The sequence below is a fragment of the Octopus sinensis genome, linkage group LG6 (genome assembly GCF_006345805.1).
Source record: "Octopus sinensis linkage group LG6, ASM634580v1, whole genome shotgun sequence".
Lineage (NCBI taxonomy): Eukaryota > Metazoa > Mollusca > Cephalopoda > Octopoda > Octopodidae > Octopus > Octopus sinensis.
Window position 1 is genome coordinate 68,119,894 of NC_043002.1, and position 18,001 is coordinate 68,137,894.

The window sequence follows — 18,001 nt, forward strand, 5'->3', positions numbered from 1 at the left end:
GGATTATTTTCCTGGTTTTTTTACTTAATTTTTGAGAGCAGTCAGGTTCATTTTTTAGTATTCTCGTTTGCGAGATATTCTCATTTTAAAAATCATTTCCAGCTAATCATTGAGAGGATGTTGGTGTTGCCTTGACGGAGTTTTGTGCTGAGTGCTCTTGCTTTTAATGTTTTCTGCACTGGCATACCCCTTGCTCATCTTCCGCTATCAACACAGTATTTTTGCCATCCAGATAATTTACTCATCCATTTTAGAGATGATATATCTTTACTGCCTTGCCTTTTTCCTCATGCTGCTTATGCTCTCACTTAAATGCAGGTCTCCACAGATATTTAGTATCTTACCTTAATAAAGTATTTCATCCTGGTTAATTTTAATATTTTACCCTCATAATACAGTTATGGCCAAAAGTTTGGAACATTTTTTAAAATCAAAATTGTTCTTCCCAAGTACAATTCGATTCAAATATATACACCATAGAGATATACTTACCAAATAACTGATCCAATATCTAGAAGAAAAAACAGGCAAAATCAAAAATATAGTTCTAGACCAAATTGCTACACCATATTGCAAATTAGATATAACTTTGTGCATTTAATATAAAAATTCTAATTTTCACACCTATGTTCCAAACTGTTGGCCACAACTGTGTATGTTAAATGTTGAAAATGGGACAGCAATTGGTATTACTGATTTATATTTCAGGGCTTATATGTTTCTCAAATATTCTGGCTATACAAACATCCTCTTGAAATACTGCCAGTTGTTAGACTTGAAATCAGATGACAAAGATGCTCTTGCGGTTCTGAAAGAATTCATTCAAGAAACTGAGGAAATGTCTCAAACGATGTCGTGAAAAAGGGAAAAGAATGAAAGAAAAAAAAACTGAAAACTCCAAATCACATATTGTAAATTGATATTGATTCTTGTTTTTATTTATTTTTGATTTTAAAAAAAAATTTATTTATTTATTGATGATGGTTTATTTCTGTTGTGTTCCATACTGGTGCCTTTGGAGTATCGTAATGGAGTGATCGAGGGAAGGTATTGTTAGGTCTTGTTAGCTCAAAGTGATGATTCCTTCTTTTTTAAGGTCATTGTTAAATTAATATTTACTTCATGTTAACATTTCAGTCTTAAATTATTTTTATTATTATTATTATATTCAGTAAGCTGACGAGCTGGCAGAATCGTTAGCACTCCAAGCAAAATGCTTTAATGGCATTTCAGCCATCTGTATACATTCTGAGTTCAAATTCTGCCAAGGTTGACTTTGCCTTTCATCCTTTTGGGGTCGATAAAATAAGTACCAGCTGTGTACTGGGGTCGATGTAATCGACTAGCCCCCTCCCCCAAAATTTCAGGCCTTGTGCCTATAATAGAAAGGATCATTATTATTTTCGGTCTTAATGAAGCACTTGCTTGTTAACAGCCGACATTGGTGTGACAGTTTTTAATTGCCATAGGCACAACTATGATGGCTGTTCCTACAAGGAAGTAGTTTATCATGTTTAAGGGAGCAGTTATTTAATGAAAGCTTTTCAGTCAAAGTTAAGCATTTGTATGCATGCATGTTACATCTAGAGAAAGAAGAGGGTTTATGTATGTGTGTGTATATGTGAATATATCAATATGCGCTTGTTGGGGTAATATATATGTATGTATAATGACTGATGAAACACCAGTTCTTGACCAAATTCTTATATTAAGGGTGATAAAGCTTATTATGCAAGTTTTGTTTTTAGGTTCATCTGGGTTTATTTTTAATATTTTTATCACAAGATCAACCATATGTTCATCCCTTTTCCTGCAATGTAGCATACATCAGTATATATACACACACACACACACTCATTACTTTTGAACATTTGTCTTAGGAGATACATGCAATATGTTGTGATATTACAAAATCATTTATATTCATATCAATATATATATATATAGATAGATAGATAGATAGATTTAATATTTATATTAATGGAATGTATATACCATGTAGTGTTGAAATGCATGTAACTAGAGAATTAAATGTAATACAATAAATTCCACTCTTTTGTTTGATGTGTGTGTATGCATATGTGTTGTGTGTTTGGTGTGTGAATGAAAACCTTTAAATCTGAATTATGTTGCCAGTTTCAGAATTTAAGTGAAATTGTTTGGTCACTATTTTTAATCCAAGTCTGAGTTATTTTCTCCACCTTAAAACTCGGAAGCATTAGCATTGCCATTTGATCTCTGAATTACTGAGCAGTTTTTAATTCACCATATTATTACACTCACTGTTGAAAACCTGATAGCTGCATATAATGATAAAGTCTTATAGCTTCCCAATTGTAATGCAAAAATAATGTTTATTTTGTATTATGTTGTATACTTAGTTATATTACTTCAGTTAGAATATAATTACTCTTTATAGGAAACAAGTAGTTACTCCCACTAGAAAACAAAGTAATATAATTGCTTCCTTTAAAAAACAAATTAGCTTTTAACTTCTTGTTGGCCGTTTTCAGTTTCCTGGTTAGAACTGGTGTTGATGGTTATTACAGTTTATTTTTGTTGTTAAATGATTGCCTGGTGCTTTGATCTTTAAATTCAAGTGTAAATGGATCAGTTTTCGCAAAGATTCCTTGATGATATTTAAAAGTTGTCTTAAAACAAAACTATATAAATCTGAGCTTCCAAGAAATGTTGCTGAGTAAAGATGACTGCTGAAGACAAAGACCAACTGTTAGATTTCATGTTTTCTTTTTGTTTTTTTTTTGTTTTTTTGGTTTTATATTAACATGAATTTTTTCATTCCCATGAAAATTTCCATTTTCATAGTTTAAATATTGTTTGACAAAATGTGTAACAGTCAGTGTGACTAATTCCATATTTTTGTCTTTTAAAAATTTTCTGGGCATTGCAAAACATCTAAATTTCATGCTGCTTATTTTATTGATGACAACTATTTTCAGTTAGTGTTGTCTCTATCTTCTTAGCAAAATATTTGTGATCTTTGGATTATGGTTATTCAGTCCTTCCATAGATTAAATCTCTTTGTGAATGTATGTGGGAAGCCCTTTTACTCTTAATTTGAAGTCTTGAGAAAACAGTCAGTCGACATGAGAATTGACATGAGAAATTAGAACAATAAAGTTATGAATTCTTATCTCAGGGAACTGGGTCTAATTGTTTAGCCAAAAAGTAAAAATGGAAGTAGGCATGCTTGCTAACAAATTAACTCCTTACGAAAATAGAGAAACCTTTTGGTAAAATAATGTCAGTGAATCTAATCATTTTAATAAATTCTATTTTAAAAATATGATTATCTCTTAGCACTAAGATCCTCCTATTCAATGAACATCAGGCTACTAGAGTCTTCCAGTCATCTTTATCAAGTGTCAGATCCCAAACATCATCTTTTCTAATCCTGGGACCCTGCAGAGGGGTTTGATGGTGTTGACTTCTGATTCTGGTGGTTTTGTAGTGGTGAATTATTTTATGGGATGGGGTGCCAACCCATCACCAGTACACCTCCTTTTACCACACGTTGGGACTGGCTTTGGTGGAGTATAACAAGAGTACTGAATTCTATTTAGCAAATTTGCTCTCCATAGTTATTTCAACCACTTTCAAATTTATTTTATAATTTGGGTAATGATTTATAAAATACAAATAAAATACTTCAAATTTGTGTGAAGATGCATGGCCTAGTGGTTGGGGTGTTGCACTTAGAATTCTGTGATCATAGTTTCAATTCCCAGAGTGGGTGATGTGTTGTGTTCTTGAGCAAAACACTTCATTTCACATTGCTCCAGTCCACTCAGCTGTAAATGAGTTCCATCAATAGCTGGGAAGTCAACCCTGCAACGGATTGCTGTCCCATTCAGTTGGGAGTGTTGTTACCTCAGTCACTTATCCGCCAAGGAAACTGGATTAAGTTCCATCTTATCAGTCCTGGGGCTCACAACAGACCTAAGTCCTAAGCATTTTTCTATTGTTTTTCAGTGGATTGGATTGCCTTGCCCATGTTCAGCCCACTGCAGGACAAGGACCTCAGCATGTTCTCTCCACCAACCACAGTCTGATGTGGAGGTCATGAATTTGAGTTTCAGATCACACTGGCCCGATGTAACTTGGCAGAGGGGTGCAGTTTTTATACTCATACCCAGGAGTAGTTAAGTCAATTACACTGTCCTCACTGCTCAATTGGTACTTATAAATTTTTCAGTAGTGACATATAAAACGGCTGAAACTAGAAATAAAATGTTTGAAATAAATCTTTATCACATCTAATTTAATAGCATCAATTCATATGGAATCCTTGAATTGGAATAAAAATTTTTATACTTTTACATGATAAATTTTTAAGTTGAATTCTAGTCCTTTTATTAATCAGAGCAATCAGACTATATGTTCACAAAGCAAGATCGCTTCAATGTTTTAGAAAGGGTTTCACCAAAATACTTGTTTCAAAGCATTCCATTTAACCTTGCTCTTAGAATTTAGCTCCACTGTAGGTTATAGATTGAATAGTCCATGCTTCTGCTTTTTAAATATAATAAAAAAAATTACCTTCATTAATTATTGAGATGTTATGACAAAGGTTATTGATTTACAACTAATTACCAGTCAGGTTTTCTTATCAAACAAAACTTCTATCTCTAAGAATTTTTATTATTCTAGAACTTGAACTCTTAGAGCTAATACACTTCTAAAGTATATATATATATGTGTGTGTGTGTGTGTGTGTGGAGGCGCAATGGCCCAGTGGTTAGGGCAGTGGACTTGCGGTTGTAGGATCGCGGTTTTAATTCCCAGACTGGGCGTTGCAAGTGTTTATTGAGTGAAAATACCTAAAGCCCCATGAGGCTCCGGCAGGGGGTGGTGGCGATCTCTGCTGTACTCTTTCGCCACAACTTTCTCTCACTCTTTCTTCTGTTGGCCTGCTCACTTACCCAGCGGGATGGCATCATTTGAAGGCTAAAACAATGCGAAGTGCATTGTGACCAGCGATGTGTAGCAACATCTGATAGTCTGGTCAGTCATGGTGATCACAGTGATATATACATACATATATATATATATATATATATATATATATGTTTTGTATTGACTGTTGGAAGAAAGAGTACTTGATGTCGTTCTAGAAAAGAATATTTTTATTTTGATCAAGTCTCCTGCTAATCTATATATCTACAAGCGAAACACAGAATGGCAAGTCTCTGATTCAACCAAAATAAAAGCAATTCATACATGTATTTACTGATTTTACTATCTATACAATACAAAATCAACTGACTCCTTCCCCACAAATTGCTGCCATTTTGCCTAAATTAGGAACTTTTATCTATTGAAGTTTAGCGGTTATGGGTTTGATGGGTTGGTAACACTGTTAGAAGACATTCATAATAATATTCTAATATTTAGTCGTTTGTTTAATTGCTGGCAATGTTTGTGAAATTAATATTTTGAAACTATTTTGTAATATATTTATTTTTCATGTTAAAGGTGCTATTTGAAATAATAAACTAATTTTGTTGAATTTACTGCATATAACTAGAAATTCATGTTTCATTTTGTCTCCAGATATCTGAGATGATTATGATTATCATTGTTATTATTATTATTATTATTATTATTATTATTATTAAGGCGGCGAGTTGGCAGAATCGTTAGCACCTCGGGTGAAATGTTTAGCACTATTTCGCCCGTTGCTACGTTCTGAGTTCAAATTCTGCCAAGGTTGACTTTGCCTTTCATCCTTTCGGGCTTGATAAATTAAGTACCAGTGGGATACTGGTGTCAATCTAACCGACTGGCCCCTACTCCAAAATTTGGGGCCTTGTGCCTAGAGTAGAAAAGATTATTATTATTAAGGTGGCAAGCTGGCAGAATTGTTAGCACACCAGGTGAAATGCTGAGTTCAAATTCTGCCATGGTTGACTTTGCTTTTCACCCTTTCAGAGGTCGATAAATTACGCACCAGTTGTGTACTGGGGTCGATGTAATCGACTTAAGTCCTCTCCCCAAATTTCAGGCCTTGTACCAAAATTTGAAACCATTATTATTGTTACTGTATGAAGTAATTCTTGACCACACAAATTTTGGTTTCAAGCTCTGTACTTAAAAGTTTACATTCACTTAAGATCATACTCATTGAAAACATGAATTGAATGAGTTTGTCTATGTAGCTGTGTATAATATGAATATTATGTATATTTTACATACAGTTCACACTACAGTACATTCTCTTAATTAGCTATACACTAGATATCACAATGATTTTCGGCACCTTCTGAGATCACCACCTTGCTGTTGAGCAGCATTGATGGTGTCAAAGAATGCCTAAGTTCCTTTGGCTTACAGTGATCTAATTTGATTCCTGAGACAGTTGTCTGCAGTCTTAAGCTTAAAATACTAAGCAACCAGTGAAGTGCTGTACTTCATCATTTACAGTTCTATTAGATTTAAGCCAAAAATAGAAAAGTAGTCCAAAGAGGAGTTGTTATATTACATTCTGGAATATTGTGGAATGCCACATGTTTTCCCATGAATCTGTTGACTGCATTTACATTTTATGGCATTAGTCATTTTCTGTACTTTATCTTTACTTTCTTAAGCCTTGTTACCAACCCTAATTCTGTTTTTTGGTGAGTTGTAGTGCACTTGAGCACTATACACAATATTATTATTATTATTATTATTATTATTATTATTATTATTATAAAACCCTGTTTTAAAATGTTTATATTTTATGAAAAATTTTCATTGTAATTTTATATAAGAAATTTTAGTTATAGTTTGTTCCAAATATTAGCTTAATATTGCAAAAATATATGAAAAAAATAATAAATAGTCCCATTATTTTACTAAATCCCTCCATATTCTTACTTATTTTCAAATTTAACTGAAACACACATTGTATTTCATTAGAAATGTAGCCAAGAATGGATTAAAGTAATGTTTATTGGAGGTAAAATACAGTATGTTACATAGTAATATGTACATGACTTTGAGCCAAAGTCATAAATTATATATATATATATATATATATTAGGTTTGGAGATGATGTACAGGTATTATATATTAGAAGAAATAAGGTACTCAGAAATCTGGATGGTTTTATATTTACAGATTTTTATTAATATGTCACATGGTTTTTATAAATCATATGTTACCACTTGTTTTTAACCTCTTAACATTATAAAAACACACATAGAGTGGATGCAAGTGGTAATATATGATTTATAAAAACATGTGACATGTTAATAAAAATCTGTAAATATAAAACCATCCAGATTTCTGAGTACCTTATTTCTTCTAATATATATATATATATATATAAACAGCTGGTAGTGATTTACACCAAACCCATGTTGACATACCTTTGCACTCAGTGCAAAATAAAAAAGAAAAGTCTGTCTCAACAATTGGACTAATTAGCTACCAAAAAGCACATAAATGTTTACATTTTCTACATTACATAATAAATCAATAACCTAGTGGATATCTTGTCTGGTAATGAGGGATTCAACAACAGCAATATGATATTTGAATAAAAGAAGCTGTGATAATGCATGCATGTGTGTACACATATGTATATATATGTATATATGTGTGTGTGTTTATAATGTTAAGAGGTTAAAAACAAAAGCAGAAATTACTTAGAGAACTTTTCCATTAGTAAAAGGAAGAACATTTTTATCAAATTGTGCTACTGGTTTCAATTGTTTAAGCCATTTTACTCTTGTAATAAAAGGAAATTAATGTTTCATGAAAGCAGTTCTGAAAGTTCCTGATAGCAGTTATTGGTTTCCTGATGACTACTGGGTCACAATGGTAGAATTAGTTTTAACAGTTGCTGTTGTTAAAACTTTTACTACTACTACCACCACCCAGCTGCCATCAGAAGGAGATCAACTATTAACATGTGAATTTTATAAGAAAAATATGAACTTTCAGAACTGCTATCATAAAATATTAATTTAATTTAATTCAACTGTTTTCACTTCTAAATTGGCTTAAACAGTTGATAATAGTAACATCTCTATATCTATAAATGGCAAAATGTCTGTGTCCTTTATACAAATCCACAGTTTTTCACGTAAAAGGCTCACATTTTCTATGGGCTTTCAAAAATGTCTGAGGGTGGTCGTGAAGATCTTTTCATTTCCCCAGTCACCCCAGAAAGCCATTAAAAAAATCGATAAACCTTATGGCCATAAGTTATTTTGCGGCCAAATTCGAGTTTTTCGCTTTCATCTGCCTCCTTTTTGTCCAACTAATGGCACGTGCAGTCCTGCTAATTTTCCATGATTATGCCGTTCCAGGTGTGAAAACCGAAGTCCAATGAATATTAATTACTCTCATAAAAATCTCCAACTAGCTTATAAACAACAAAACTGGCCCGAGCTTAAATGTGATAAGAAACTTAGCTCTTGATTTAGTGAAAAATTTTTACTGCGACCTTGCAACACCTGGTCATAGTGCTAGTATTTTGATAAAAATGTAAATATTTTCTTCCTATTATTCAAGTTCTCAAAAGTATTTTTTTTGTTTTTAACACACACACGCACATACACACAATGGTTGAAAACAAGTTTTGTAGGCATTATTACAACTTCTTTTATTCAAATTCACAATGCGTTCTCCCCCCCCCCCAAATTACATGTTGTACAATAAAATCGTATCAACATTAGCACGTCAAATAAACTGCTGTAGATAGTGTATGAAATTTGCAGAATAGGTGCTGAACAAACAAAAACTGCTGTTGTTGTTGCTCTTACAACAGATTCTGCTGCTACTCTTTAAATGCAGATATATATATATATATATATATATATATATATACTTTTAAAATATCTGATTGTTGTTTAGGCCCAGGTCAACCTTGATCAAACAAACTTATAATGAAAGGCATTCTAGCTGTGACCACCCTGTCGTTTTAGGAATAGATGTAAGAATACATTATCTAATGTGTGCTTGTTTATTGGAGGGCTTGGTTGCTGGTCAAGCAATCATATAAAGCTTTTCCCATTGGCTTATAGTAATATGTATCTGCTATTTGTTTCCTCCTAATGTGTGCCAGGACTTCGATTTCATCCTAGTTGAAGTCATTCAATTTCTCTTATATTGCTAATATCATTAGAGATAACATCTTTCTTCAACCCTTTTGATACCATCTCACCTAAAACCACCTCTGGTTCTGTAATATATACTTCCTGTTTTAAAGTGATCTTCCAACAAAACTTCATGTTTACTTATGTTCCAAACACCAGCTTAAAAATGATAATTATTTTACAAAATTCTCTCTAATTCTCAAAAGTAATTGAAACAAAGGCAGTCTATTTTCAACAGAAATTTGGTAACAAAAGGGTTAATATATATATACTGCTTCCTACCTGTATGAGAAAGCATGGTTTTTATTTTCTTCATTGTTATTATTGTAAATGTGGTGTGTGTTAGAGAAGTGCCACATGGTCTGACTAAATGCTCTGTAGTATTCAAATTTAATCTTCTACCTTTTCTCTTCAAATCCCATCCAAGTCAACTTTTCTTTCATCCATATGGGGCAGGGTTGGGTGTCATTGATTAAGTACCAGTAACACTTTTAATACTTCACTTGCTTCAGTCATTGGACTGCAGCCATGCTGGGACATTGCTTTGATGGTTGTAGTTGAACAAATCAAGCTTAGTACATATGTTTTGTTTTTTTTAAGTCTGGTACTTATTCTATTGATATTGCCCAAGGTGTCATGCAGTAGAACTGAACCTAAAACCATGTGCTTGCCAAGCAAGCTTCTTAACCACACATCAATGAATGTTACACCGATACTGAAAAAAAAATAGTGTCTTTTTTCAAGTTACTCCTCTGTTCCATATGTCTGAGGATCTGATTTATGGTGCTTCCATGCATTTAGGTGCAGTAGTGAAGAAATGTTACCAATATAAGATATTTTGAGAGTTTTATTTATTTATTTTATATTTGAGTGGAGGCACATGGCTTAGTGGTTAGAGTGTTGAACTCATAATTGTAAGGTTGTGGTTTCAATTCCTAGACCAGGCGATGCGTTGTGTTCTTGAGCAAAACACTTCATTTCACATTACTCCAGTCCACTCAGCTGGCAAAAATGAGTAATCCTGCGACGGACCGGCGTCCCATCCAGGTGGGGAATTTCTACACCACTGAAACCGGGAAACCGGCCCTTATGAGCCTGGCATGGCTCGAGAAGGAACATTTATTTTATATTTGAAGAAAATTATCTTCAAAAATGTATTGGAACAGATCAACAATGATTGACCTAGGGATCAAAGATATACCAACTAGTACCATTCCTCATTTTTTTGTTCCATATCAGGGACTACAGTATCTGATGTCTTCTTTTTTTTTTTTTAATCTGTAATGGTAAGGTGTAATTTGAGGGAGATTTTATCTGCTCGGCAAGTCAAAAGACCACATAAAGCCATCCTTGTTGGTTCATCAAAGATGCTGGTTGTGTTGAAAGATCAGTGTTTTGGCATTTGGAATTTTTAACTTTCTGGGATGTGAGGAAGAAAAAAGTAGAAAAACAACAGATTGGTGCATGAACGGCTCTAATGTTAATTATTAAAATTGAAGGAGGCAATACTATACAAGGCCATCATCACTCTAATAATTTGGCCTTTAATTTGATGTATGTATATCATATATAAATGTGTATGTATGTTTGTTTTTATGTATAGTTATATATAAAAACAGTAAAATATTAACTGAAGGATCAGTTGAAAAATTTAAGTAGATTGTCATATTTATTTTGACAAGGAAAAGATTGACAGTGACTTTGAAGTTTCGTTGTCTTTTTATAAGCTACCAAAAACACTATTAAACCACATATACATTGCAACCACTAAGCCCCATCCATATGATGAACCAAAATATATATATATAAAGCCTGTAAAACTAGAAAACTTTACAGTATGATAAAAACAATGACAAAAAAACTTTGAAGTCACTGTCAACCGTTAACTTGTTAAAAACACACACATACATATGATAATTTGTGTGCTTGTTAGAGTTAAAATGCTTTATGTAAATTTACTATGAACAAGCAAATGTAGCTTGGAATTGTGGACTATTATGAAATTCAGTTTAATGTCAGGACTGACTCTTAAATGTGTTACATATAAGGACTGTGATAATTTATACTGAAAATGATAAATTTTAATTAAAACCATGGTTTTATGTAGACATAAGAAACTCAAGATAATTTTAACAATAAACTGTGTTTAATTAATGTTAATTAAAAGCATAATGATTTTTACTGAAAAGTGCATTTATATAACAAATAAAATAAAATTTGTATTTTGGATGTTTTAAATAAATTCAAATTACATATTTGTAGTTTTTCCATTTTTATTTATATTTGAAGTACATGTCAGTTATAAAGTATCTCTCAGGGATCATTTTTCATGTAGCCTTCTTACCTTGTATAAAGGTTTTTTTTTCATTGTTTGCACTGTTAAATATATAAATTAATTCAATTTCAATATCATTATAGAGATCACAGGAAAATCAAGTGGGGAACAGACATTGTATTGTGTTTGTTGCTCAAGACATGTTTTTCACTGGCTGAGTTAAGTTAGACTTAGTCTATTGGCATTTAAACCAGTCATTTCCAACCTGAATATTCAGCCTGTTTTACATTCAAACCAATCAGATCCAGCCTCTCACACCTACCCTACAATGTCATTCTAAAAAATAAACTATCATCATCAAACTCTTGAAATTTACAAGATAACGTATGATTAATTCAAAGGAATGAAGGACTCCACTTTGGTCATGAATGATCATGGGGTAAGGTTGTTTATGGAAGACCAGCAGTCACCCATGCATACTTGCCTCTCCTCTTCATGTCACTGATGTTATCCAAGGGAAAGACAAAAGCTGACACAGCTTGGCACCTGTGACATCGCAACTCATTTCTACGGCTGAGTGAACTGGAGCAATGTGAAATAAAGTGTCTTGCTCAAGAACACAACACACAGTCTGATCCGGGAATCAAACTCACTACCTCATGATTGTGAACCCAACACTCTAACCCATGAGCCATGTACCTTCACAATTAATTCAAAATAATGTAATTAATTGGCATTTCTTTGACAGAATAATCTGAATGCCAAAGGCCAAACAGACCTCTGGCTAAAGATGTTCCATACGATTTTTTTTATAGGTATTGTACACCAAAAACTACATTATTCAATGTGTCCTTCATTTTGAAGATGACACAGTGTAATTTGAAGGACATTTCACTGCTGTTACACATAAACACTCCTTTGTCAGCTGCAAGTTGTCTAACACCAGGTCAGTCTTAATATAGCTGATCCATGATGAAAGCCAATCAAACCATGCCCAGCCAGTTTTTTAGTTTTCTTTCAAGATTACATAATCCTGTGTCCAATGTATCTTTTTTTTAAGACAGTAGAATATTATCATCACCATCATCATTTCAACATCCACTTTTCCATGCTTCCATGGATCAGACAGAATTTGTTGAGGCAGATTTCTTACAGCCAGACGACCTTGTTACCAACCCTCACTTGTTTCCAAGTAAAGTGATATTTCTCTCTGATCAGATATGTTTCTCACAGGAGATTAGAAACAAAAAGACACTGCCTGCGTTACACTGACACTGGTTTACAAAAGTCATGTGACATCAAGGCTGTAAAACACACACATACATTATATATATATGTGGCTGTGTGATAAGTAGCTTCCTTACCAACCACATGGTTCCGGGTTTCAGTCCCACTACATGGCACCTTGGGCAAGTGTCTTCTACTATAGCCTCGGGCCAAGCAAAACCTTGTGAGTGAATTTGGTAGACGGAAACTGAAAGAAGCTTGTTGTATATGTGTGTGTGTGTGTTTGTCCCCGCAACATCGCTTGACAACTGATGCTGGTGTGTTTACGTCCCTGTAACTTAGCAGTTCAGCAAAAGAGACCGTTAGAATAAGTACTAGGCTAACAAAGAATAAGTCCTGGGGACGATTTGTTTGACTAAAAGGCAGTGCTCCAGCATGGCCAGAGTCAAATGACTGAAACAAGAAAAAGAAAATTTATATATATATATATGTATGTATGTATATATACATTTTATTTGTGAATTAACCAGGCTACCATTGGTTTCATGTTGAGAGAGATCTCTTAACAATTATCAATTCTGTCACATAGGACGTTGGTGTTCGTCTCCATCTTGGATAAAAACTTGATAAAATAAACAAGGTTGCATGAGATTTTGGAGTAAACAAATAAATATGCATAACAGGGGAAACAACTCCCAAAATATCCACCAATGCAGTGTTGAGCATTCATTCTCACTGTTCATTAATGTGTGCAAGTATATATATACACACACAGCAGGCTTCTTTCAGTTTCCATCTGCCAAATCCTTCTTTAAGGCTACAGTAGAAGCTATCTACCCAAGGTACAACATTGGGACTGAACCTGAAACCATACCATTGGGAAGCAAACATTTTACCACACAATACAGGAGGAAAATACAACTGCTATTTCTACCATGCTGAATGATCATGTAGAGACTCCTTTCTTTAATGCAGATATACTTTGCAATGATTATAGAATTAACAAGTCATTTGTTAGTTTACAATAGTATTGAATTTCCTCAATAGGGAAAACTATCTGCATTAAGACAATTTATCTGCTTAAAGTCTTATATTTGTAATGAACCTACAGGGTCATTAGCTCAGAACTTATCTTGATTTCCCCGATATATAAGCAACCAAAAGTACAAAACATCCCCTTTCTGAACAGGACACAAGTTTATTTTGTGAGGAGATGAAGTAGGCACTTAGACAAAATCATCATCATCATCGTTGTTTTAATATTCATTTTTCCAAGACTTGCACAAGATCAGACAGAGGTTACTGAGGATGCTCTTTCTGTAGCCAAACCTCATCTGTAAAGTAATATTTCCCTGATGGCTGGACACATTTTCATGCAAGATTGAAAACTTCTATAATGTTGACACTCATTTACAATTATCATATTAAGATAAGACAATCATATATACACACTTAGAATGTGGATGTTAAATGATGATATATATATATAGATAGATAGAAATGGTAAGACAACAAACGAATGAAAGAGACCTCGATAGTATGTAAATAGAGGAATTTATCTGTAAATGTAAAATGTGACAATTATTCAGTAGTCATGATAAAACTCCGATGGCCAGATAACTGAAGAGATGGCGGTGTGGGTTTCTGCCCCGATGACCGAAACTCGGAGTTTTATCATGGCTACCGAATAATTGTCACATTACATTTACATATATATATATGACATTTTTTTTCAGTTTACAACTACCAAATCTTTGGCTTGGATTGGCCTGAATGATAATTTACCAAAGTGTCAAGCAATAGGACTGACTCTAAAATCATGTAATTGAGAAGCAAACTTCTTAACTACACATCCATACCTAAAAATATACATTTTCTTTAGTTATGCTTGTATGGAAAAATCTGACGTAAAAACAAACAAAAACAATATACATGTATGTAGGAAATGTAGCAATTGATAAAAGTCAAATCTGAAGTGATTGAGAAAGACAAGATAAATTTTTTTTAAAAAATTATCAGTGCATTTTTTTCTAGAAATTTAGGAAAAAAAAAAAAAACTAGGGTTTAAATTTTAAAATTTTTTTTCATTTTTAAAAAATTATAGTTTACCCTTTTTATTGATTATATTTATTTATTTTATGTCTGTTTGTCCATGCTAGCACTGGTTAAATATTTTTTTTTAGGTTTGTTTTATGTTTGGATGCATTTCCCATTGCTAACCCTTACCTGTTTTTTCTAAATAAGAGATCTCATATTTGACAAGTATTTAAAAGCATGAAACAAATGGATGATTTGTTGATAAGAAATGTGATAAAAACCACCCCATTCATTGCTTGCAATTTTTGTCGGGTAAAATGTAAGCATAAACATACATAGCTTATACAACGGACTTGCTTCACTTTTCACTTACCAAATTCACTCACAAAGGATTTCATCGTTCTAGGGCCACATTGCTTAAACCACAAGAGAATTGGGCAATTAAATATGAGCAAGTAGTTGAAGCTTTAGTTTAGAGAAATTTGGGTATTTTGTCAGTTTTTTTGAGTTCTGAGTTCAAATTCCACCAAGGTTGACTTTGCCTTTAAATCATTTGGGGTCGATAAATTATGTACCAGTTGCATACTGGGGTCAATCTAATCAACTGGCCCCCTCCCCAAAAATTTTGGGCTTTGTGCCTAGAGTAGAAAAGTTTAGAGGAATTTGATATCATTAGCATCGTTTTTATGCCAACTTCTATGCCAGTATAGGTTGAATGTCATTTATTGAAACAGTATTCTATAGTGGAGGCACATGTCCTAGTGGTTATGACAGTGTTTCTCAACATTTTTACTCTTGCATAACCCTTAAAATAAATTACATGTTTCAAGGAACCCCTGCACAAGAAAAAAAAATTATATACTATATCTTTCTCATATTTTCATTGTAGTTCACATGGTAAATATCCTATATATATATATATATATATATATATATATATAATGAAGGGTAAAATTAATTAATCAATTAATAATTAATAACTTTACCAAGTAGTTCGGTATGTTAAAAGAACCATTATCGGTTACCTTATACAAAAATTCTATAATTATAAGCATAATCATAATTAGGGTTCAGTAAAAATTGCTTCACCACTCACCAAAATTTAGAAATACCAGTTAAATACTATTCCACTACCATAAGATATCTCCCAGACAGTAATACTCTCAACTCATGCAGGTAAAGAGAAAAAAAATAACGAATCTACTAGGCTTTGATTAAGCTTATAATTATAGAATTTGTGTGTGTGTGTATATATATATATATGATTGTTATATTTTTTTGATAATATAAAAGGTTAGATAGGATGATGTCTATATTACAATATTCCAATAACCAATACGTTATGCATATATAGTAATATTACGGTCATGAAATTGGCATTAGCTTATCTCACTCTTTCTTGTGGAACCCTTTGTGGAACCCTAGGGTTCTGGGGCATCCTGGTTGAGAATTGTTGGGTTAAGGTGACTGTTAGATTATAAGATCAATTCCTGGAATGGGTGGCACATTATGTTCTTGAGCAAAACACTTTGCTTCACATTGCTCTGCAATCATTTCGCCATTTGATGTGTGACACACTTGTGCACCTGTTCAGGCAACGTTGGTTTGATGGAGAGGATGAGCTAATGTATAGCACATGTATTTAATCACAATAAACAAATCATTTGTGCAGGTCATTCAACAAAAGTTGCACACTCGTGTGTTATCTTTGACAGGGGAAGATTCCATCATTCTATAACCGGTTGCTCTTCCTGTCACCAACCCTGATGTTTTAAGCAAAGTATTTATATTTAGTTGGTCTCCACATGAAACTGCAAAACTGCTGAGGCATGGAGCATATTGTTTACAGGAGACACAGTGTCACAACATGAATGTATACAGAAACAGTCACATACACATTCATATAAAGTCATATTTAACACCTTTGGATGTGATAAAACCTGCTGTTGGAAAAATAGACCCGAGAGAAAATTCTCCTCTACATGTGAAAACCCATTTAGGGTTGTGAATATCATTGGATTGCAGAATATGTGCATTTCACTTTGTTGCCTATAAAAACAAAATCTGTCATTCACAGCTTGACAAAAATGAAATTATTCTTATCAAAACAGCAAATGGTAAGTTTGCCGATATGGATAAATAATGTTGTAGAAAGTAGTGTTGAAAAAAATATGTTCACATATAGGTGCAGAAGTGGCTGTGTGGTAAGTAGCTTGCTTACCAGCCACATGGTTCCAGGTTCAGTCCCACTGCATGGTACCTTGGGCAAGTACCTTCAACTATAGCCTCGGGCCGACCATAGCCTTGTGAGTGGATTTGGTAGACAGAAAGTGAAAGAAGCTTGTTGTATATATGTATATATATGTGTGTGTGTGTGTGTTTGTGTGTCTGTGTTTGTCCCACCAACATTGCTTGACAACCGATGCTGGTGTGTTTACATCCCTGTAACTTAGTGGTATGGTAAAAGAGACCGATAGAATAAGTCCTGGGGTCGATTTGCTCGACTAAAGGCGGTGCTCCAGCATGGCCGCAGTCAAATGACTGAAACAAGTAAAAGAGAATAAAGTCATAATTAACATGTTCAAATGCATTCAGGACTATTTCTGCAGCAGGTCATGTGTCCAAATGCAGTAAAATATGCTAAATATTACACACACATATATCTCCCATCCTTATATAACATGGGTTAGTCATGTATTTTCTCTATAGTAAGATACCTGTGATTGCACCTCTATCATACTTTAGCCTCTCAAAGCCTGGCATAAAGCCACCCCATCCCCTCTCTAAGTGTTTTTTTCTTGTCTTGCACTAGTGCTGGTGGCACAAAAAGGCACCCAGTACACTTTGTAAAGTGGTTGGTGTTATGAAGGGCATCCAGCTGCAGAAACCATGCTGAAGTTGACACAGCAGCTGTGGTTCTTTATATTCTATCCAACCATCAACTCATACCAGCATGGAAAACGGGCATTAAATGATAAGGATGATGACGATGAAGGGTTCACTACAGTTTCCATCTAGATAATTTCACTTGAGGTATTGATCAACCCAAAGTTATAGAAAACACTTGTCCCAGGTAGTGTGCAGCAAGATGGAACCTGAAGTCATGTGGTCACCAAATGAACATCACAACCACACAGCCAAGACTCAAGTTAAAAAAAAAAAAAATTCTCAGAATGGTCTTTACTTTTTTTATCTAATGTATTTATAATGAGTAACTAAGATTAAGTTATTTTTAAAAACTACTTGAACACATATTCAGATCAGGTAAATTAAAATTGAAATTAAGTTTACAAATAGAATTTAAAAAAAAAACAGCTTTTTTTTTTATCATTATTATTGTTAAAAATATTAAAAC

The 18,001-nt window shown here is 33.4% G+C and overlaps 1 protein-coding gene across 2 annotated transcripts in view; it reads left to right on the top strand.

The window, feature by feature from the left end:
* Positions 1 to 4,240, top strand: part of LOC115212983 (protein Njmu-R1) — a 45,856-nt gene extending 41,616 nt beyond the window's left edge. For both annotated transcript variants that reach the window (XM_029781849.2, XM_029781850.2), the window contains one exon: positions 709 to 4,240. In XM_029781849.2, coding sequence (XP_029637709.1) covers positions 709 to 859 — 151 coding nt within the window. In that variant the 3' untranslated portion in view covers positions 860 to 4,240. The remainder of the gene's footprint in view (positions 1 to 708) is intronic.
* The last annotated feature ends 13,761 nt before the right edge of the window (positions 4,241 to 18,001 follow it).